This window comes from Mirounga angustirostris, unplaced genomic scaffold (genome assembly GCF_029215605.1).
Source record: "Mirounga angustirostris isolate CCGP_5_RB_7025 unplaced genomic scaffold, mMirAng1.0.hap1 SCAF_2, whole genome shotgun sequence".
Classification (NCBI taxonomy): domain Eukaryota; kingdom Metazoa; phylum Chordata; class Mammalia; order Carnivora; family Phocidae; genus Mirounga; species Mirounga angustirostris.
The window spans coordinates 4,308,018-4,332,578 of NW_026991710.1; the positions used below are offsets into that span (position 1 = coordinate 4,308,018).

Genomic DNA, 24,561 nt, shown 5'->3' on the forward strand with positions numbered 1-24,561 from the left:
TTGGGTCTTTTTAATTTTTTCACCCATTCTGACAATCTGTCAGGATTAGGCATTCAGACACACAACTGGTGTGTTCAGACCATTTATATTACCATAATTACTGATATGTTTCAGTTTATCATCTTGTCTGTTTTACGTTTTTCCTTCCTCTATTTGCTCTTTCCTGCCTTGATTTATTTTTTGAACTTTTTAGAATTTCATTTTAATTTGCTGTGTTTTTTACTCTTTGTATAATTTGGTGGTCGATCTAGGGATTATAACGCGTATTTAATTTTTTTACACTCTTACCACCATATATATCCCTCTATGTGACACCTACAGACATTGAAAACCAGACGACGGTCTCATCCTTGCTGTCAGTAGGACATGTTTTAAAGAGCTCACTAAGACAACAGGGGTCCACTGTACCTACCTAGACCCTCACCGTTCTCCTGCTCTTCCTTCCAAATGTTCCATGTCTCCTTCAGGTGTAATGACCTTTCTGTCTGAAAAACTTCCTTTAGCAACTCACTGAGTTAGATCTGCTGGCAACAAATTCTCCCACTGTTCCTTCATCTGAGAGCCCTGCATTTCACCTTCACCCCTGCAGGGTATCATGCCCGACAGAATTTGGGACTGAGGGCTCTTTTCTTCCAGTACATTAAAAATGGGTTTCCGATGCGAAAAATCATTCAAATTGTCGTTCCCCAATAGGTAATGCATTTTCTCTGCCTGCTTGTCAGATACTTTTTGTCTTTATTTTCAGCAGTTTGATTATGATGTGTCTGCGCATGGGCCTCTGTGGCTTCCTCCTGTCTGGAGTTCACTGAGCCCCCCTCTCCCTAAATCTGTAAGTTTAGATCTTTTGTCGGATTTAGGACGTATTCAGACATTATTTGTCCAATATTTTTTTCTGCACCCCATCTTTCTCTTCTCCTTCTGAAACCCCAAGAGCACAAACGTTTGACCTGTTAGTACTGCCCCACGTGTCCCTAAGGCTCTGTTCATTTTTCCTCCAATCTTTTTGCTCTGTATTGTTCAGATGGAATGGTTTCTATGGACCTGTCTCAAAGTTTATGCACTCTTTCTGCTATCACCTTCATTCTGCTACTGAGGCTATCCAGTTAGCTTTTTATTGTTACTGTTATTTTTCATTAAAAAGTTCTGTGTAGGGGCTCCTGGGTGGTTCAGTTGGTTAAGCATCTGACTCTTGATTTTGGTTCAGGTCATGATCTCAGGGTCGTGAGCTCGAGCCCTGTGTCGGGCTCCGCGCTGGGCGTGGGGCCTGCTTGAGATTCTCTGTCTCTCCCTCTGTCTCCCCTCACCCACCCAGCTCTCTCTCTCAAAAAAAAAAAAAAAAAAAAGTTCCACATAGTTCCTCCTTATATTTTCTAATTCTTTACTGATACTTTCTACCTTCCTATTTCAAGAACATTCCCCCTTATTCATTGGAGCATTTTTACAATGGCTGCTTTAGAGTCTTTGCTGGATAATTCACCAGTACCTGTGTTATCTTGGTACTGGTGTCTGTTAATTATCTTTTCCCACGGAAGTTGAGATTTTCCTAGTATGTCTGAATGGCATCCTAGACATCTTGACTGTTGTGTTACAAGACTCGGGGGTCTTGTCTAAACCCTTTGGAGAATGTTGACATTTTTATTTTAATAGACAATTGATTTGGTTGGATTCCAGCCCCACATTCCAAATAGCCTTCTGTGGGTTACGGCTCCAAAGCCAGTTGACTTTGCAAAGCCTTCACAGCACCTGTTGACTATACCGCCCATGTGCACTGCCCAGTGGCCAGCGTGGGTGCTGGTCTACTCCCAAAGTCCAGTTTTCAAGTCTACTGTTGCTAGTTAGGGTCAGATCCATGTATCCACAACTTGAGAGTCAGCCTCGGAGTTCATAACAACCTTAAAGGTCACTTTCCTGAGCTCTTCCTCTCCACAATGTCTCCAGAACTTGCAGATTTCCTGGGTCACCACTTTTCTGGTTCTCTAGCCAGACACACACCTCCCACAACCTTGGGCCAAGTGGTAGGAGGAGAGAGAATAGGGCATCAGGGGTCTGCCCCACCTTCTTGGGAATAAACCTCCTCTAATCAGTTCCCCTTCCTTAGAGTTTCAGGCTCCTGCTGGCCCGTTTCTGCTGCCAGGAGACTGCATGGGTGCTAGGGAATGAGAAAACAGAGAAAAGAAAAAAATGAAAAGGAGGGCTTCTGCATTCTCTCTGAGTGTGAGAGTACCACTCCTCAGCACGAACTAGAAAGACTTTCCTAGTGCTCTCCAACACCCATCTAACCCATCTCTAATACCTAGTGCTCATTAACACCCGTGTCTGGGTTTTAGGATAACTTGCGTTTGGCCTGGGGAATATCAGAGGGGAAAAATGGTAAAGTCAATCAACTCAGAGGTATTCTGAATTGTGGTCTTTTTCCCCCCAAGTCCACCTGCCAGTTTGATAGCTGTATTCATCAGGAGACAGGTTAGAGTATGCTTACTCCTTACCCAGAACTGGGAACTGCTCTGTTCTGTAAACTGGTTCAAAACCCATTTTGAAGATGAAGGAAGTTTTCTCATTGTTGTTTTAGAATTACCTGCAGGCCCATCACCAGCCACCTGCACTGACCATCCAGGCTTGTCTTTTCTGCATTTTTTGATGATTTATGCTTTTCTGATTACCCAGACTTCACAGAACCCAGAGGTGAGAAGAATGAATACCACTTCAGGCTGTTCTGGATTTGCCTTCTTCTGGGATTCTCTCTTTCATATCTAAGAGCTGACTGGAAATTCCAGAAGGCCGTCCAACACGTTCCAGGTTATACAAACACATGTATGCTTCTTGGCTCACGGGACATGTTTTATCCAGGACAAGGAAGCCCGCAAGCCCGTACTCCCTACAGTGGTCCCTGCCCGTCAGCAGCTGCGCTGGGGTGTCAACAGCACACTGCCTGAATCCCTCAAGTCCATGTACCCAGTGTTATGTCTAAAAGATTCACAAACTCTGCTCTGAAGCATCCCCCAAATGTGTGCAGCCCTGAGCTCCTCCCACATCTCCTCAAATTACATAGACTCACCTTTACTTTTTAAGTGGTCTTTTCTTCAAAAAAATAAAAATAAAAAGACAGTGCATGAGAAAATTACTGAAAGGAACACCACCAAAATGCAAACAGTGGTTCTTTCAGGGCAATAAGACGCCAAGTGTTTTCTTTCTCTTAATTTGCTAACGTCTTCTATGTCTTCTACCAATTAATATAACCAGGATAATTAAGTACTGCTAATTTATCTTTACAAATCCACCCCCCGTTTCCAATAGTTCGAGCAACTGAGGAACAGTAAACCACAACTACCTCATGCCAGGCGATGGCAGTGAGATCTTTTAATAAGACTTCATCCTCACAATATCACCGGAGCATCGAAATTCCCCAGCAAATCACTGCTTCCCAAACCAGGCTGCACATCAAAGTCATGGACAGAACGCAGACATAAACAAAACGCCAGTCAGCCTGGAAGGAGGATGTGAGAAGAGAGAAGTCAAGAACAACTCTCAAGTTTTAGACCTGAAGAAGAAGGCTAAGTCCATCACCTTCCAAAATGGGGAAACATGCAAAAGGAAGAGGCCCAACGGTATGGAAAAAAACAAAGTAAGAGTCAGACAGGAAGTGGCTGGAGGACACCCAGTGGAGCACCCGGCCGAAATCTACAGTTCAGGGATGAGGTCCTGGCTGGGAACAAATGTGGGGGCGGCCAGTGGAGCCTTGAGTCCAGCTGAGGTCTCCTAGGGGGTGACCACAGACAGAGAAGCACCTGAGAGGCACTCTAAAATCTAGAGGGCACCCCGCAGAGGAGAGTGTGGTGACCTGGAAGTCAAGGTCAGAAAGGCTCGCAAGGAGCACAGGAGAGGCTGATAAGACGTGGGCCGAGGAATGCCCCTTGGACTTGGGAACGGGCGGTCACTTGAAAAAACCAGTGGTGCAGAAACTCTAGGATGGCCACACGCCACCTGCCTTCACAAGGCTTATCACAGCTGCAATTACCTAGAGTTCTGGTGCTTTAATCTCTGCCCCCGATCTACGGTAAGGTCCAACGAAGGCAGGGGCCACATAAGTCTTGCCCTTCACTGTAATCCCAGGACAGACCCCCACAGTGGCTCAAATCTGTGGAACACAGGACTATGGAATCCAAGAAGGAAGGTTCCTCTTTCTTCACAAGGAAAAGGGTGTGCTGCCCTGATGGGCCAATGTGGCCAGAGCCCTGGCGCATACAAACCCGATGACAGGAGACCCGAAGACAGCTGTCTTCAAATGCGTTCTCCCTGTCTTTATTCTCGGGGACCTCTCCAGTTCACCAGCAGCTGCCACAATGTGTATCTAGTGTACTTTGGACCACTTATTTAACCTGTTGTAGGCAAAGATGGCTATTTGCCTCTCAATATCCAGCATCCCCTTCTCCAATAGCAGTGTTTCTGCAATGTGAATGCGCGTGACCACTACCTAGAGCATTTGCTAGAACACAACTTGTGGTGCCCCCAGCCCCACAGCTCCTTCAGTGGGTCTGGGGTGAGGCCTGAGAACCTGTGTTTCTAACAAACACCCAGATGGTCATGATATTAGTCCGGGGACCATACTTTGAGAACCTCCGCTTTAGTGTCATTCTCATAGCTATCCTTGGTCATTTTTGCTTCCCCTATTTAGAACATCTCTCTGAAATAATGTAAGCTGAGAGAACATTACTTTCCAAAACTTTTATGAAATCTGAAAACGTAACTGAAAGTAACATTGCAGCATTTCCTAAAAATGGCAGCCATGTACACACAGGGCTCAAGTGAAGAGAATCTGGACCCGTTACAAGGATGTCAGATGTGTCCCAGGATGTCCTGGGCAAACCAGGGGTAGCACCCGCCACTTGCTGGACCGATTTCTTAATGAAAAGTCATGACTGCCTCTCCTTGCGTACTAACTCTGGGCCACAGGCTGTGCTAAACACGGGACAAAAATATTTCACATACATGATCTCTTAATGTATAACAATCCAGTGAGTAGGACTCGTAATGCCCTAGTTGCCAAAGAGTAACTGGCCCATGGTTATACAGATAAGGAGAGGTGAAGGGGGAAATCAAATGCAAGTCTTCCAGTGCAAAGACCTTGGCTGGCGTGTGCACCTGTCCCCTCGGCTCAGCCACAGGCTCCTTGAAGCGTGCCGACCCAACCACAGGCCTGGCCTCAGCATGGTGCAGTATTTGTTGAACATGCAAGTGAAGGGGTTTGTGGAGGCCTCAGGCTCATTCTCTCACACTGCGTTCTGTTTCTTGTGTGTCACAGTAACAACAGCAAACGCTTTCTGGCACTTACGACATTCAGCGCTGTTCTGAGCACGATGTACATTCGCACATTTAATCCTCACCCCTCCAAGGCTGGTACTATGGTTCTCCAAATTCTAGAGAGGAGGGAAAGGAGGCTCAGAAAGGTTATGTGACTTGCCCACACAGCTCAGCTGTGGCAGAGCTGGGATACCAACTCTGGCAGTCTGACTCCGAAGTCCATGCTCTTCAATCACTGTGTGATAAAACATTTCAAAGAGAATGGGAAAAGGAAATAGAGTTGCCTAAACCCTTCCTTATGCTTCGGCTCTAACTGGAGTTGTTGGCACCATTTGAGATCACGGGCCCCGACAGTCAGCCCCAGCTCTGCGCTCTCTAAAGGCTGTGAGCTGACATTGGACAGCCAGTTCCAGCCTGATGCCCAGGAGCATCCCGAGAGTGGCAGGTCCCTGGCCCTGGATCCCACATGGGCCTTGCCAGCCCCAGGGAGGGAGGCATGGGATAGAGGGCCAGAGACACAAAGCATGAGCGAACAGGACATGGGCAGGATCGTGTGACTCATGCAGGTACAATTACATCCTTTATTATTGATGGTTGAAGCCAAATGGTCCTCTTCTTTGCAGTATTGTTAACACATAATTAGCGGACCTAGTCATTTTGGTTCACAAAAATTCTTTAGGTTCAAGAACATAATCCATGTTCACCTTAAAAAAAAAGGAACGAAAAAGATAAGAAATTCAAACACGCTGAGTCATGGGAAAATCTAAGTATAATGGTTACTTTTTTCAAAGCGTGGATTTCTTTTAAAAATTCAGCTTGGCTATTTAGTTTCTTTTTTTTTTTTTTTAAAGATTTTATTTATTTATTTGACAGAGAGAGACACAGCGAGAGAGGGAACACAAGCAGGGGGAGTGGGAGAGGGAGAAGCAGGCCCCCCGCGGAGCAGGGAGCCCAATGCGGGGCTTGATCCCAGGACCCTGGGATCATGCCCTGAGCCGAAGGCAGACGCCTAACGACTGAGCCAGCCAGGCGCCCCTTGGCTATTTAGTTTCTAAGAATTTATAGTTGAGCTTTGCATACAAACACATCACCTTTTAATTGTATGCTATAACAATCTATAAAAACGAATTCTAACTTGGTGAGAGTCCTGGGCCCAGATAACTGCTACAGGGAATGTTGGGACAACATTCAGAACACCTTCAGTTTGCCAAGGCAGAAACACCTGAAATTCGTGCAGATCCCTCATGCTGTTCAAGCCAGGGCCCCAGCATGCACTCACCGCCTCCCCGCACACGCTGTGCCCCTCTACCCAACGTGTCTGGTACTCAAAGGGGCCGTCCCCTGCAACCCACAACAACCACAGCGCCAGGCCAGACCCCACTTTACTCCTCTGGACTAGTCCAAGAGCCACATTCCTGCCAGGGGCACTTATCACTCCAGAGGTAAGTAAAACCCTCGAGGGGCTCCCCCGAGCCCTCAGGTCAGAGACAGGTTCCAGGCCCAGCACAGCACACAAGCCCCAGGGACAGCCCCTCCCACTGCTCCCCGGGCTCCTGCGGCACACAGCCCCTCGGCAGAGGAGCAGAGAGGGCCCTGGGGTACGGTCCAGCTCTGCCCAAGTCACTCAGCCTGTGTCTTAAGTGCTTCTTCGGTAAAATGAGGACAATGATAGTACCTTCTTCAGAAGGCTTTACATGAACTAGAAGCCCAAGTGCTGACTCATTTGAAACCAGCACAGGGTAATCACTCAGCTCATGATCCCCCACGTTATTAACTCTGCCACACCTCTGAACTCGACCTTGGGTGCAGCCTGGCCCAGCAGGCCCTGCCCCACCCCCACCCCTAGTGCTCCTTTCCCTACCTGCCCTGGAGGCCTCTCCTTACCAGAGGGGCGCTCTGGAGCAAGGTGCCGTGGTCAGTTCTCGAAGCCCAGCACCACACACGAGGCCTGGCACGTAGTAGGTCCTCAAAAATATTCACTGAAAGACTGTCAGTGAATACAAAACTGAGGTGGGAGGAGTCAGCCTGCTTGGGGGTGGGGGGCAGTGTCGCAGCCCTGGGCAAACGGCAGTCTGTGAGGATGGCTGGGACTCAGAGCCCAGGGGAGGACGCAGGCGGTAACAGTCAGGGTCCAAGGCCACAGATACCCCTGGCCTCGTGGAGTCTGTACACGAGCCGTCTTTGAGAAGATGAGCACATGCCTCCAGCTGTTGGCATCACTCCCTGCATGGAGAGCGAGGAAGCCCAGTGATGAGATAACCGCAGGCCCTCCCCACGCTCGGACAAGGGGGCAGCTCCCGAGCCAGCAAGGGGCAGAGGGTCATACTACAGCTGGGGTGAATGATGGCCCCCGCATTCCTGGCCAATCAGCACTGGAAGGATTAAACTCCAAGAAACCCAGGGGACCGGAGAGGGAGAGTGCTTTAATAAGGAACACAAATAATAAAAATTTGACAATAAACACATTTGCAACTAGTAGTGGAAAAACCGATCAAGTGACGTTACTAAGAGCTAAATCCAGTGCTCTCGTGCGCATGCGGTAAGCTACAAGGAATGGAAAAGGTTAAAGACATCAACTTTCTGGAGACAGACTTAAATTTTAAGAACTTGGCATGCAGATCAACACAAAGTTTTCCAATTTCAAAGCCTCCATAAAGGTATTTTGGCAAGGTTCATAAATATATGCTGCACAGCGTATTTCTGCGTTTTTGTATGTCGTATACCTTTTGTATTTTCTTTGAATCTTTCTGAGCATTCTCTCGAAGTGGTACTTTTCCAAATAACTTCCATCCCAAGTCATTTTGTTTGTCAAGTCTTGCATTCTGTTTTCTAGCAAGCAAATTCCTATAGGAAGAAAATAAGAGGGTTAGGGAACTTCTGGGTATTCACAGAAACACCAGGACTGCCGAGTCACTCTCTAATGAAAACAAGGGGCCTTTCCTTTGAGAGAACACTGTGATGAACCACAAGCTTTAACTCTGCAGACTTGTCATCACAGAAGACACAGAATTATGCAGTAGGGAAAAAGCCCCTAAAACCACAAATAAGCTTTTTGTTGTTCAACTGTGACATGTACAAATTCTACAGTTCGGAGTAAGGAAATACCTTATACCACAATAAAGTATTTCAGAAAAAGGTAGCTTTAAAATCAGACTGAACTGAATTGAAACCCTGGCCCAATTACTCACTAGCTGTGTGACTATGACCAGTATATTCACCTCTCTGAGCCTCAGTTTCCTTATGGTTAACAAGGGTCTTTGTAAGAATTAAAATGACAGGCACACAGTCAGTGCTTAAACAGTAAGAGCTGCTGGGCACCACAGGACTCAGTCGGCTGGGTGTCCGACTCTTGGTATCAGCTCAGGTCATGATCTCAGGATCAGGAGATCAGATCAAGCCCAGCATCAGGCTTTGTGCTCAGTGTGGAGCGTGCTTGAAATTCTCTCCCTCGCCCCCCACCCAACTCTCATGCACTAAATAAATAAATAAATAAAATCTTTAAAAAAAAAATAAGAGTTGCTTTAATAATTAACCTCTAGCTCAGTTTAAGTTATCTCTAAGGTAAATCTGCCTTACCCACTTATCATGAAAAGAGAGCCACTCAGGTGACAGTCATGAGGTCTTCTCTCCCAAAAACATGTACACCAAAGTCCCAAAGAACACAGATAAATCCCCAACAGTAGTACACAATAAACTACGTTTTGGAATGTACATACTGGTGCATTCATTAAAAACAAAGGGTTTCCAGGGCTCACTGGAAAGTATAAAATGAACCCGCAGCATCTCCTGTGCTAGAAAGTAAGAAAGTGCCCAGAGAAATACGGGGACATGTTTAAAGCAAACAGTAGCCAGCTTGAAACAAGGACTCCCACTGGCTAAATCTGGAACAATCGAGCCGTCGGAATAAATAATGAGGGCAAGGGATTCTCATCCATTGAATAAAGCGAAAATCCAAGAGCCCACATGGATCCGAGCAAACACAAAGAAGCGGGGGAAGAGGGAAAGCAGCCTAACAAGCACAGGAAGCACGGTGACGGGCAAGGGCCAGTGGGCGCTCGGCCTGGCAGCTCACAGCTGCATGAGGAAGAGAGTTTCCACCTAGCTTGAAAGCGTCTCCCACAAATTCCTTGTTCCTACAAAGGCAAGCCTCCTCGGGCAGGTGCTCAGAGCCGGCATTCCCAGCACACGCCTCCCCCTCCGGCGTGCTGCCAACGGCCCGCCTCGCCGATGGCAGCGACCAGCGGACAGACTATAAGAGAAGATTCCTGAAACAACAGGCGAAATGTGAATACAGACCGTGGACTAGGAAACGGCTCGAGATTAACGTTAAATTTGCTGATCTTGGTAACTGCACAGTGCTTATGTAAGACAATGCCCTTGTTCTTAGGGAATGTACTAGTACCTCCAACTGGTTCTTCTAATGCTTCCAAGAAATACCTACTTGCTTACATGGCATATATACCAGAGTCACAGAACAGATAAAACACAGGAAGTGGGAGGCACCTGGGCGGCTCTGTCGGTTAAGTATCTGCCTTCGGCTCAGGTCATGATCCCGGGGTCCTGGGATCGAGCCCCGCACTGGGCTCCCTGCTCAGCAGGGAGCCTGCTTCTCCTTCTCCCCCTGTTCCTGCTCTCCCTCACTCAAATAAATAAAATCTTTTTTTTTTTTTAAAGACTTTATTTATTTGACAGAGAGAGAGCGAGAGCAGGAACACAAGCAGGGGGAGTGGGAGAGGGAGAAGCAGGCTTCCTGCCGAGCAGGGAGCCCGACGTGGGACTCGATCCCGGGACCCCGGGATCATGACCTGAGCTGAAGGCAGACGCTTAACGACTGAGCCACCCAGGCGCCCCAAAAAGATAAAATCTTAAAAAAAAAAACAAAAAAAACAAACACATGAAGTGAGACATGAACAGTGAATCTGGGTAAAGGATACGTGGAAGTTCCTTATTTTTCTTGCAACTTTTCAATAAATTTGAAATCATATCAAAATAAAGGTATAGGGGTGCCTGGGTGGCTCAGTCGTTAAGCGTCTGCCTTCGGCTCAGGTCATGGTCCCAGGGTCCTGGGATCGAGCCCCGCATCGGGCTCCACAGGAAGCCTGCTTCTCTCTCTCCCTCTGTCCCTCCTTGTGTTCCCTCTCTCTGTCTCTCTCTGTCAAATAAATAAAATCTTACAATCAATAAATAAATAAATAAATAAATAAATAAATAAATAGAGTTATAAAACCTTCCCAAAAGGAAACAAATGGTTTCACGTACTCTTCCTTGCTTTTCTGTTGTGGTTATAATAGAACCCATTTCAGAAACCACTTTATAGCCCAAGGCAATTCTATACACCTTTGTAAGAAATAAACTTTGAGCTGTCCCCAGGCCCAGCCTATTTAACATCTAAGACTCAGCCTTTGGTGGAAGACACACAATTCAAACTGAGCTAAAACCTCAGGTGCCCAGAAGGGCACTAAGAGCCTGGTTCACTGGCTTACATTTTGCTAAAGAGGCGATGCCTCTGGAGAAGGGAACGGGGCACGAGGGACAAAAGGTGAGGAAACTAAATGCACCTGGAAGGGGAGGGGCCAGGAGCAAGGCCTACACCTCCTGATGAACCCCGACCCTAATCTGGAGAGCTGCAGGTCACTGAGGGTCTAGAGGAGTAAGGACTGGGATAGAGAACCGCACAGAAGCGACTGGGTGATTGTGACCCGGGAGGCAAACCGGACCTGTGGTGCTAGTCACCGAGACGGCCAGCAGAAGCAGCAAGAGGAACAGAAACCTTGCTTTCTCCATCCCCTGAGAAGGCTCTCTAAGTCTGTACAAATGTAGTACAGATAGAACTTATCAAAAATCATGATACATGAGAGGCTATGACTTCTGAAAGGCTCATGAGAGGTATCCCTGGTTGGATTATTTGTTGTGGATCAGAGGCCGAGGAGCTCTGAAAGGACAGGAAATCCCGCCCAAGCTTCAGCCCTTTGTGTCCTCGGCACAGGGAACAGGGAGCGGCCCAGAGAAAGGTTCCAGTCTCTGGCTTCCCTTCCAGGTCGGTGGGTCACTGGAAGCCTGGCATGGAGCTGGCCGCTGAGCCCAGGAGGCCAGGTAGAGCCAAGCACCTGCCTCTGCCCGTCACGTGTCCAAACCCCATTCCCAGGCCAGGCACATGGATGGGGTGGGGAGAGCCCAGGAGCCCCAACCGTGCCCTTTGACTCCTATGCAGTCTGGCTGACCAGGAGGCACCCTTGGGGTCGTCCTGGATGAGAGTCACACAGTGGTGCCATTCTCCCCAGTCCAGGAGAGCCCAGAGGGAAACACAGCCATGGATCCCTGGGCTTCTCGAGCCCTGGGCCCCAGCGAATTAACATATCCCCAGTCATCGACACCATCTGTGATACTTCACCAGGGGGCAAAACACGGGGACTGCTTGATTCAGCCTTCCTGTTTCATCAACTATTTTATTTTATTTTATTTATTTTTTTTTTTTTTAAAGATTTTTTATTTATTTGAGACAGAGAGAATGAGAGACAGAGAGCATGAGAGGGAGGAGGGTCAGAGGGAGAAGCAGACTCCCTGCCGAGCAGGGAGCCCGATGCGGGACTCGATCCCGGGACTCCAGGATCATGACCTGAGCCGAAGGCAGTCGCCTAACCAACTGAGCCACCCAGGCGCCCTCATCAACTATTTTAAATGCACCTGTCCCACCACCAGCTTCAGGAAGTCCTCACGTCTGCCCTGGTTCTGCAAAGCCTTCCCTGACTGGCTGCCACCAGCCAGACCCCCGGGCCTGGGCTCCCACAGTAGCTATCCCCACAGCACTCACCAAGTTATTCTGTGCTTGTTGGAGGGACCCTGTCCCCTCTCCTCTCCACACACCTCTCCCTTGGGGTGGGGTTGCCAGGAGAGCAGAGCAGAGGCCCCTCTGCAACCCCAGAATCTTGGCCAGCATGCAGCAGGTGCCCCATACCTGTTTGCTGGCAAATGGAGTAGCGACCATATGTGTTTGCAGGGGAGGCAGGTGCAGAGCCATGAGGATGGTAGGACTGCAGCCCCACCCACCCGCACCGGCGAGCAAACCGCAAACCCACTTGGCACTTCTGACCTACACGCAGCCCACCTGGGAGTGGGCATGGCTTTCCTCCTGACTATCCCCCTTCTTCCGTGATGCCCACTCGGGTCCACCCTCCTGCAGCTGGCAGGGGTGAGTAATGAAGAGGAAGCCGCTGAAGACTCTTCCAAAGAGGTCCCCTAAGAGGCGGGCAATGGCGTTACAATCCTTCATGAGCCTTGCCCCAGGAGCCTCCCTGCAGGCAGGAGGCTCTCTCAACAACCTGCCAGGCCGCATTCATCCCGGGAATCATTCTGAGGGCCTCAACTATAGTGAACAACAAAAGAGGCGGTCTTATTTGCTCAGAAACCTTCCATCTCTCCTCAAGTTAGCTCGAGCTCTCACCTGATTTGGCAAGGGTCTGGCCCCCCTCTCCAGTCCTGCTCTTTGTGTCTTTCCGGGGCCTACACACATCGGGCCTGCAGACAGCCTGTCACACCCCACATGTGCCTACCCCACCCTTTCTTCAGGTGTCCCTCAGGCACAGGACATGACCATCAGGCCCTGGGCCCCTGAGGAACTCCCACTGCATCTGCCACAACGCCCCAGAAATCTCCTCCACACGGCGGGCGGGACCATCTTCTGAGAGCACAAACGGATCCCACCAGCCCTGTCCCCCAATCCCTTCAATGGCTTCCCCATTTGTGGCACCACCACACGTGCCGTCCCCCTACCCTTGATGTGCTCCTGATCAGAGGCACATTTCGAGGATCAAACGATGGGAGGGACCTCACAGGCCTGGCCTTCTGCCTCGCGCGCACACTCAGTAGGGGACAGTCGCTGCTGTCCCCATCACCGTGTGAGGGCTTCTCCTCTAGGGGACTGACAGCCCTGTCCTCCACTCAATCCCCTCCAGCTGAGCCAGCACTCCACACCCTGAAGGCATCAGAGGGACCTGGGGGGCAGAGGCCAGGTTTACAGGAATGGTGGGCTGAAGGAAGGTGACCCAAAAGGTGCTGGCCCCACTGGGGATCTGCTGATAAGGCCTATCCGGACACATTTTACAAAAATGCTTAAGAGGCCTTGGGAAATACGCTTTGCGGTGGTTGATGACTAAGCCACACCCACTACGAGGATAAAGAATAATCCTCACATCCTGTGGGGGCAAAAGACCCTTGCGCAGGAAAAGGGAGTCAAGATTTCACTGGGGCCCTTACCCCTGGCTTGCAAAATAATTCTTTTCATTTCAAGAGGTAACAACTCAGAGGAAGAGATATGGGACACCAATGACAAAGTAATGCTAAAAATAATGGTGTGTTAATTTCTGCCCACCAGCTCTCCTGTGAGCTGTGGGGCGCCAGGCCACAAGTAAAGTGCCTCATCACAATTAGCAGCAAGATCAGGCACGAACACATTTAACCGGGACAAAATGGCCCATCAGGACCCGGTCCTCACCAAGAAGAGTCGAGCTTGGGTTTGCACAGACCCTGACCACAGCTCCCCTTCCCCCGCCTCCTCCACGCTATGAGCCACAGGCTTGTCCAGTGCGCCCCCATAGGCAGAAAACCCAGAGAAGGCTGCCAAGGGGCCAAGTGGGGCTGAGGGAGTGGGGAAGCAGACAGCCCGGAGACCTCCACACCCCTCGCCTCCTGACTCTGCCGCCCAGGATGGGGCCCCCAGCCACATATGCAACTGAACGCATGAGAAATGTGCACGTCATCTTGATGAGATACGCCAGCTGGAACAAACTGTTTTTTTAAAACGTCACAAAAAGACTGAAAACAGCCCAAGGGCTCATGACACATCCATATGCAGCATTAAGATGGGTCGGGGGCACTTGTCCGAAAGACGATGAGCTACCTGTTGTTAAAGGAAGAAAGCGAGATGCGGAAGAGTGTAGAGCACAGACCCCCCCTGGGAGAAGACAGAAACAGCATTCGCTGCTCCCACAACGGGTTACTGGGGGGCACAGGGCACAGGAAACTTTTCACCATATACTCCATCGTACTTTATGGATTTTGTACCACGCAACTGCATCACCTATTGAAGAAAGTTAATAAACAAAAAACCGTTGCTAAATTAGGAATTTCTGCCAATAAGAAATGAAGCGAGGAGCACCTGGCCGGCTCAGTCAGTGGAGCGTGCGACTCTTGATCTCAGGATTGTGAGTGCGAGCCCCACGCTGGGTGTAGAGATTAGTTAAAAAAATAAATAAAGGGACGCCTGGGTGGCTCAGCCGTTAAGCGTCTGCCTTCGGCTCAGGTCATGATCCCAGGGTCCTGGGATCGAGCCCCACATCTGGCTCCTGGCTCGGCGGGAGGCCTGCTTCTCCCTATCCCACTCCCCCTGCTTGTGTTCCCTCTCTCTCTGTGTCTCTCTCTGTCAAATAAATAAAACCCTTAGGGGCGCCTGGGTGGCTCAGATGGTTAAGCGTCTGCCTTCGGCTCAGGTCAAGATCCCAGCGTCCTGGGATCGAGTCCCACATCGGGCTCCCTGCTCCTTGGGAGCCTGCTTCTCTCTCTGCCTCTCTCTCTCTCTCTGTCTCTCATGAATAAATAAATAAAATCTTAAAAAAATAATAAAATAAAAATAAATAAATAAATAAATAAACCTTTAAATAAATAAATAAATAAACTGGGGCGCCTGGGTGGTGCAATCAGTTGAGTATCCAACTCTTGGTTTCGGCTCAAGCAGATCATGATCTCAGGGTCGTGAAATCGAGCCCCACGTTAGGCTCTGTGCTCAGCGCAGTCTGCTGGAGATACTCTCTCCCTGTCTGTCTGTCCCTCCCCTGCTCGCTCGCTCTCTCTCTCTAATAAATCATAAATAAGTAAATAAATACAGTGCTTCTGCATCACTCCCACCCCCATCTTTCAAATCAGTAAGACTTCATCAAACCCCAAAACAGTGCCCGATTTTTCTAGAAGTCCTAACAATACTAGGTGGCGAGTTCCAGGAGCCCCTGCTGTGTCAGGTGGAAAGTGCCGTATAAGAGCAAAACGGTGAGAAGAAAATGAACATGCTCATTAGTACTCTACTGGTATAAAACATGAAGCCTGTGCTCGCTTCGGCAGCACATATACTAAAACATGAAGCCTTTCGGAAGAGAGAAGCGAAAAGCAATGGCGAGCTGTGCCCGGGAAGGGATCCGGGTGCTCAGCCCACGCGGCCTACACGACAGCTCTGCTGGGGTGAGGGCCTGCCCACACGGGGCTTCAGGCCACTGAGCTGGGAGCAGGGGCAGCGTGAGACTGGGGACAGCACGCCAAGGAAAGTGGGCCTACAAGTCAGACAAGTTCCCAAGATCACCCACCAGGGACTCAAAACCCGGCCCTTGCAGGCCTCCCAGCAGTGCCCCCTTGCACCACCCAGGCGCCCCAGTTTATTTATTTATTTATTTAAAGGTTTTATTTATTTGACAGAGAGAGAGGGAACACAAGCAGGGGGAGTGGGAGAGGAAGAAGACGGATGAGATTGGTGGGCGGCCACCGTCCAGAAGAGCAGAGAGCCAGCACTGTGGTTAACCAGGCAGCGCACACACGTTCCCGTCTCCCTCCCAAACCTCCTACGAGCCAGCACGGCTGCAAGGACATGGGGGCGGAACATGAAAGAATCAAGTGGCCCCAAGCTCCTTGCTGTCCCCTCACACTGCCGTAGCCACCCCTGCTCCAGCAGCTTCAGGCAGAGGCAGAACAGCGGCCTTCCTAGCAAGCGGGCCCCCAAATCTGAACCCACGGGGTTCCAATCAGGGCTTCCCACCCCCACCCCCAACCCCCCACGGAAGCAGCGGCAGCCCTGGGCCTCGCGTTCTTCATCTGTAAACAGGGAAGACCAATCTTCCTGGGGCCACTGCAAGGATGAAGCGAAAGCGCACACAAACCACCAGGGCAGGCGTGTGTGCAGGGACCACCGGGAGAGAGGACACACCGGTAGCCTGTGTTTTCTGTACACGGTGTTTTCCAGTTTGAGATATTTGTTAACATTTTGTGTTGATCGAGAAATCACAATAAAACCCGGGGTCTCTGGCTTCTCCTGAAGGGCTGCAAGATCCGGCCCCATGGGCACGTGTTCCCGCACAACCAGAGCCGGAGCGAAGCCGCGGCTCCCGGGTGGGCCACGCTGCACCTGGCCCGTCTGCTGGCCCGGCTTCAGCGTACCTGCCACCATAGCGTGCCCCCCACCTGCCTGCAGGGCCAGATCCGGGCTTTGGGGGGCCTTGAAGCTTATTCACTTTGGGGAATCCTTTTTTTTTTTTAAGATTTTATTTATGTATTTATTTAAGACCAAGAGCACAAGCAAGAGAGCACAAGCAGGGACAGCAGGAGAGGGAGAAGCGGACTCCCTGCTGAGCAGGGAGCCTGACGCGGGGCTCAATCCCAGGACCCCGAGATCATGACCTGAGCCGAACGCAGATGCTTAACCGACTGAGCCACCCAGGTGCCCCAGGGAATCCTCTTGAGAAAGAAAATTATGCTTAATTATAAACACAAAATTAGGCACAAGTGAGGAGTCCTGAAGGCTAAGCATCACTAACATCACAATTCCAACACTGTCATGTTTTGACTTTTGAAACCAAAACCTCATGATTCCATGTGAGGGCACTCCAGCAAGGACTTCTACCCAAAGTTCCATCTCTCCACTTTTCGACAAGAAACAGTATAGTCCAAGGACCGACCCCCTTTCTTCTTAGATGCTGTGGGGTTGAGGTATTACTTTCAGCCCCACCCCCACTTACTTCACTTCCAGACATTACTGAAGTCAAAATAGGGTGATTTCAGGAGCAATCTAAGAGGCTAGCTGACAACAAAGATGAGGTGCTGGATCTGGGTCCCTGCGCCAGTGTATTTCAAAGCCCCTGAAGTGTGTGCTGAGGGTAAGCACTTAGAACAGCGCCCCACAGAGAGCAAGCACTCCAGTGTATTTCAAGTTGAGAATGATCAGCTTGTTACTTCCTGTGCCTTCATCAGCAGAATGTGAAGTCCACGACAAGTGAATCCTATCTCTTCTATTTACTGTAGTTCTTCTCGGATCTAGAACAGTTCCTGGCCTATAGGAAAACATATGTATTGAATGCATGCTTTTTGGAGGAATTTTCAGAACGATCACACAAGAATTATTCCACTTAAAGGACAGGAAGCCAGGATTCAGGGAGGTTGGGGAGTCCCGCCCAGAGACACACAGCTAAGCAACAGAGAACCAAGACTTGGACCTGAGGATCCGAGACTGCTACCTGGCAGAGGGCGGCAGGAGTGGAAGGACGCAATCCTCCCTGACCCGGTGGAGCAGGTTCTGCAAGCCACACTCACCGGATTTCTCAAAACTTCTCTCGGAATCTTGGAAAATAAACCTCCAAAGTCCTCCTCCTTCAAGACTGTACATTTGAACTCTTGCTTCTAATTCAATAATAGTTCCCTGGGGCTTCTGGCTCTTTCCCTCTTTTGTCCCACTGACAAACGAGACCTTCCAAAGCTCATTCCAAAGTCATCAGAAATACGCTAACACACCTCGCATTCAGTTCCCAGGAGAACAGATGGGCATCTCCACCGTTTTCTGAGCCACACTCACCTTTCACAGAGCACCTGTCTGGTGCCTAATACTGCACCAGGCCCGTCACACACGTTCCACGTGAGGGACGGAACTCAGCACAGAAGTCCTTGCTGGCGTGTCATCATCACATGGAAACACCACCCGGGTCTGAATCCTATCAGAGAGGTATTAGAGTCGACATGGCACAGATGGGAAACTGAGTCTCGGTGAGGTCAAGGAATTTGCTCCTGAAGGAACATACAAATCCTGGCACTCCCCTGGGGCAGAGAAGGCAAAACTCCTGAATGATTCCTCTAAAGCCTATTAGGTATTTCTTCCAGATCTCCAGCCCTCAAACACTGGCACACTCTACGGCCACGTACACTTCCACGGGGCCTAACTCTGCTCTGAAAACCCCACGGCAAGGGCCAGCCCACTCAGCTGTCACAGAAACACAAAACACAAAACCGCACTCTACAAAGCCAGAACAAAATCTCCTCCCCTACAGGAAATACGAGGTGAGTGAGACACACACTGAGGTGTTATTACTGTGACCAAACAGCAGGCTCAAAATTCCTAGTTCCACACAGGACTAAAAGTACCCAAGAGCTAGAAACACTTGGCGTCTCTCTTCCTTCAGAAAATGTTACCCAAGTAGTATCTGATGCTAAAAAGCTGATCCCTAGGGGCGCCTGGGTGGCTCAGTCATTAAGCGTCTGCCTTCGGCTCAGGTCATGATCCCAGGGTCCTGGGATCGAGCCCCGCATCGGGCTCCCTGCTCAGCGGGGAGCCTGCTTCTCCCTCTCCCCTCCCCCTGCTTGTGTTCCCTCTCTCACTCTGTCTCTCTCTGTCAAATAAATAAATAAAATCTTTAAAAAGCCGATCCCTAAAAATAGAAGTAACAGTCAACACGGGGGAGTGTAGTGAGCATCAGATACCACCTGCTGTATACAAACGCAGGCCCCAGAGCTCCTGGGACCACACCCAGTTTAAACCGAGGACTACCCAAAGAAACAACTCTGCCCCAGGGGGGCGGGGGGATGGCTAAATCATACTAAACCCTACACACACGGCGAAAACCACACTCCAGTGAGGCCTCCGATTACAAAAGCAAGAAAGGCAAGACTGCAACCACTAACCTGTCCATTAACAGGAGCGCTGGGGAGGCCGCCATGGGGTCAACTGTAGCCATGTGGTTCTGAAAGGCCAGCCCCAGAAGCGCAGACTCTCCCTGGGCCACATCCCTGGAGCCGGCGCCACAGTCCCAGGGAGGCACCATGGGCGCCTTTTGGGGCCCTGATCCACAGTCTGCAAGGTTAAGGAACGCGGGCCGAGGCGGACCAGCTGGAAAGGCAAGGGGTGAGGCGGGCAGTGTTCCAACTCCCAACTAGTCACAGGGAGGTAGGAGGGCGGGCAGTCTGGGAAGCAAAGCCTGTGTGACCGGGTTCCCGGGTTCCCAGCACAGCTCTTCCCTCGCATCTCTGCAGAGACCCAGAGCCACGCCCTGCCACCCAGGGTGGGCTAACTAGCCACAAAACCTACAGGCGCTTCTTCTGCCTGAGGAATGAAGCGGAATCCCATTTGGCACGTCATCTCCTGTGTGCCAGACATCACACTTTGTGAAAAAGCGATCAGGTATGTAGGGGAGTCCCAAACGCTGTCCCATAAATCCCTGGCAAAAACTTGTGTTAGAACCATCACTAGGGGCACCTGGGTGGCTCAGTCGTTGGGCATCTGCCTTCGGCCTCAGGTCATGATCCTGGGGTCCTGGGATTGAGCCCGCATCGGGCTCCCTGCTCAAGTGGGAAGCCTGCTTCTCCCTCTCCCACTCCCCCTGCTTGTGTTCCCTGTCTGTGTCTCTGTCAAATAAATAAAATCTTTAAAAAATAAATTAAAAAAATAAAATAAAATTTAGAACCATCACTAGAGGATACTCCCACCTTCTTGACTTCAAGTACCGTTAAGTATAAAAAAATGACAAGACCTAACTAACAACTTCAAGGTCAACAAAAATGACCTACTGTAAACCCACAAGAAGTTCCTCTAGGTCGGCTCTCCCTAGGGCGTCACTAGGGTATCATTCAGTCATGTGTCAACAATTCGCCCATGGTAAAACAATCCTCCACATACCCCAGCCAGGATGCTCTGTGTATTTGTGCGTTTACATCGGCACAGGAAACATCTGACTGCAGAAAGTCAGTAGGTCTCCTCTCTGGGAGGAGGAGACTGTGAGGGCCAAAGAGAAAATTCTCCTTTTACTTTACAAATTTCTGTACTGCTTAAAAAAAAGCATGTCTTGGGCGCCTGGGTGGCTCAGTTGGTTAGGCGACTGCCTTCGGCTCAGGTCATGATCCTGGAGTCCCGGGATCGAGTCCCGCATCGGGCTTCCTGCTCGGCAGGGAGTCTGCTTCTTCCTCTGACCCTCTTCCCTCCCGTGCTCTCTGTCTCTCATTCCCTCTCAAATAAATAAATAAAAATCTTAAAAAAAAAAAAAGCATGTCTTGCTTTTGCAATCAAAAAAAAAGAAAACAATCAAATATGAGAGACAACCCGGCACAGGAACGGGCTCTGGGATGGCGAACGGAATGCCGGCCCCAGTGCAGCTGATGGTGGATGGACAGGTGCTGACCATCGAATGTCCTCTGGCACCACAGATCCCAATGTGGGGTATCTGGACTAGAGGCCGCATCACCTGGGAAGGGGCAAGAAACACAAATTCTTGAGCCCTGCCCAGACCAACTGAATCACACTCGGGGGTAAGGCCAGCAGGCCCTGAATGAGCCCTCCAGGTGCTGCTGATGCTCACTCGGGTTTGAGAAGGACTGTTTTGACTAAATGCATGAACTTAAAATTCCTGCTGCCTGCCCCTCCCCAGGAGTCCTGGTCTGGCCCAGCAGCTCTGAGTAGGGGACTGGGGCTGGGAGTTCCTGACCAGGCAGGCAGGCAGGGGCTGTAGGGACACAGCAGGCAAGCCCTCCCACCCCTCGCCCCCCTCCCCATCACTCTCTCATTACGCTGAGCTCTCCCACACTAGCCACCTGCAGCTTCATGTGCCTGTATCCCTCCCAATTCTTCCTCAACCTGCAATATGAGGCTTTTATCCATTGTATCTCAGAAAAAAAATAAAAATCCAAAAATATCTATATTTTAAAAACCCACAAAGAATACTCAGGTCCAAATGGCCTCACTGATGAATTCTTCCAAATCTTTAAGGAAGAAATACACAAACTCAGAGAACAAACCTCTTATTCCTCCCTTGAACCCCCCAAGGAAATGTATTAGGTCATTCAATAAAAACATTTATAGGCATTGTTCACCAAGAAAAAAATGTATTCAACTAGGACTTTCTGATGCCCCTACAGGGATCATTTGACATTGTGTGTGTGGGTGTGTCTGTATTTTTAAAATTCCCGTGAAGCCTTTTTAAAAAAATTTTTTGAAGATTTTTTACTTGGGGCGCCTGGGTGGCTCAGTCGTTGGGCGTCTGCCTTCGGCCTCAGGTTATGGTCCCAGGGTCCTGGGATCGAGTCCCACATTGGGCTCCCTGCTCAGTGGGAAGCCTGCTTCTCCCTCTCCCACTCCCCCTACACTGCTTCTCCCTCTCCCACTCCTCTTGTGTTCCCTCTCCCGCTGTGTCTCTCTCTGTCAAATAAATACATAAAGTCTTTTTAAAAAAAGACTATTTGAGAGACACAGACAGAGATAGCGACAGAGAGCAGGAGCAGAGGGAGAGGGAGAAGCAGACTCCCCACTGAGCAGGGACCCCAATGCAGGGTTCGATCCCAGGACCCTGGGACCATGACCTGAGCCAAAGGCAGACGCCTAAGGACTGAGCCACTCAGGCGTCCCTACTGTACAAGAACTTTAAAAAATAATAAACAGGCTTCACAGGAGGGGCACCTGGGTGGCTCAGTGGGTTAAGCGTCTGACTCTTGATCTCAGCTCAGATCGTGATCTCAGGGTCGTGATTTAGCCTACTTTAAAAAATTTAAAAATACAGGGCGCCTGGGTGGCTCAGTTGGTTAAGCGACTGCCTTTGGCTCAGGTCATGATCCTGGAGTCCCAGGATCGAGTCCCACATCGGGCTCCCTGCTCAGCAGGGAGTCTGCTTCTCCCTCTGACCCTCCTCCCTCTCATGCTGTCTCTCATTCTCTCTCTCTCAAATAAATAAATAAATAAATCTTTAAAAAAAATTTAAAAATACATACGTAAATAAAATTCATATACAATAAAATTTGAGTTTTTTGGTGTATGGTTCTATAAATTGTAATGTATTGGTAGGTTCATTCAACCACCAGAGAAAAATCTTATAGAAACTTTGAGAAACAGAAAGCAGAACACTCAACCCATTTTAGAAAGCCAGCATAATCCTGATACCAAAACGTGATGAGGACATTAAAAGGAAGGAAAATTACAGGTTATGCACTTATGAATAAAGACAGAAAATTCATAAAATATTAGCAAACCAAACCCAATAATAGGTATAAAAGGATGATATATCACGAACAAGCTGGGATTTTTTCCAAGAACACAAATTTAGCTTACTTAACGTTAGAAAAATACAGTATTGTTTACTATACAAAATAAAGGAGAAAACACATATAACCCTCAACAGATGCAGAAAAAAAAAAGCATTTGATAAAAATGCAACACAGTCATGATTTTTTTTTAATCATAAAACTGGGAATCAAAGGGAACTTCCTTAATCTGATCAGAGGTATCTAAGAAAAAGTAAGGTAAACACCACACTCAATGGGGAAATGGTAAAAGCTCTCCCAGAGATCAGGACCCAGACAAGGATTTCCACCAACACCACTTCAATGCAGCATTGTCTGGGGGTTCCTGGTCACGCAATAAGGCGAGAAAATGAAATGAAAGCTGTAAGAACTGGAAGAAGTAAAGCTCATCCACAGACAACGTATCTTCTATAAAGAAAATCCAGAAGAATCCACAGATTAACTATTAGAATAACTGAGTTTAGCAAGATCACAGGATTCAAGTTCTCTATACAAAATTAACTGCATTTCCAGCAAACATTTATAGAATGGCATCTGTAAAGCCACCAGAAATTAACAATTATCTTGGAATAAACTTAATGAAAGACACACAAGACCTTTACCAAAAAAAAACTATAAAATATTGTGGAGAAATTAAAGAAAATGTAAATAAATGGGAGAAAATACCATATTCAGAGATCAGAAGTCTTCATATAGTAAAAAATGATCACTGGATTCAATGTAATTGCAAACAAAACTGCAGATTTTTTTTTGTGGTAATTACCAAGCTGATTTTATATGGACATGAAAAGTACCTAGAATTGTCAAAATAATCCTAAAGAACAAGGAAGTAGAAGGGCTTACTCTAGGAGATATCAAGACCTAATATATAAGCTAATATTAGTGAAAAATGGAACATACATGGTCACCTGATTTACTTCAAAGGTTCAGTGAGCAGGATGATCTTTACAGTAAATAAACATTAACCATTACCTCGCACCATACAGAAAATTAATTCCGATGGATCACGGATATAGTTGGCAAAACAAAGCTTCTGGAAAAGAACGAAGAATTCCTTAAACAGGATACAAAAGGCACCAACCATAAAAAGAAAAGATTCTAAAAAACTAAAATTCACTGCAATTAAGAACTTCTGTTGGTTAGGAAAACAGAAAACGTTAAGACAATGAAAAGATAAGCCATAGTGTCGAATATATTTGCAATACGTCCATCTCACAAAGGTCTCTTCTCCTGAACATGTAAAGTTTGCCCACAAGTCAGTGAGACAACCGTAGATACTCCACCAGATTCCAAATGGTCAATAAAATTTGAAAAAATGCACCAAATTAGTCATCAGGGAAATGCAAATGAAAACCAAATGCCCTTTACCCTATCACCGGAATGGCAGAAACAAAAACAAAAAGCTAACAAATTCTGGAGAGGATGTACAGCACCCAGAACCCTTGCACACGCTAGAAGTGTGTACAACCACCCTGTCGTCCAAGCACACTGGAAACCACTCAGCAGCGTCGACTAAAGCAGGCTAAGCAACACCCCCCACCCCCGGGATCTGTGCACCATAACATGTGTGCAAGAGGACTGTGATTAGCGTTCTCCCGAATTGTCAAAACCGAAACAGGTCACATGTCCCTCCGTGGAGAACACGCACTGGGGTATGTGTACATCTGCAACATACATAATGCAAGTAAACGAATATTGCCGCCGAGCAACCAGCCAGGTGAATGTCACTGGAAGGTCAGCAAAGCGAGCCAGCCACAAAAGGATATGCTGTATGATTCCAGTTATCTAAAGTTAAAAAAAACAAACAAACCTAATCTATGGTGACAGAAGTCGGAACAGAGGTCGCCCTTGGGGAGTGAGGTCCTGACAGGGAAGGCACGGGACGGAGACTTCTGGGGGTGCGGGTAATACTCTCTGCGGCCGGCCCGGCGCGTGAGTGCGCTTCCTTTATACGGGAGACTCTGCGTCCCCTTCAGTCACCGCCAGCTCGGCTCAACCACTCCTCCAGGGCCTCTCAGGCTGACACACCCTCCCCACCGCGTCCCTCCTCCGTGCTCCCAGAGCACTCCTACACTCATCTTGGCCAGAGGACTGGGAAATCCTATTTTAGTGATCACTTCCCTGCTCGCTGGGGGCGGGGAAGGCACGGCCTCCTTCGCCTTTGTATCCCCAGGGCCTGGCATA

At 48.8% G+C, this 24,561-nt stretch overlaps 1 protein-coding gene across 3 annotated transcripts in view; it reads right to left on the bottom strand.

The window, feature by feature from the left end:
* The window catches only part of TBC1D14 (TBC1 domain family member 14), a 104,854-nt gene that overhangs the window by 50,056 nt on the left and 30,237 nt on the right, over positions 1 to 24,561 (bottom strand). For all 3 annotated transcript variants that reach the window (XM_045881530.3, XM_064584238.1, XM_045881532.3), the window contains exon 3: positions 8,022 to 8,142. In XM_045881530.3, coding sequence (XP_045737486.1) covers positions 8,022 to 8,142 — 121 coding nt within the window. The remainder of the gene's footprint in view (positions 1 to 8,021; positions 8,143 to 24,561) is intronic.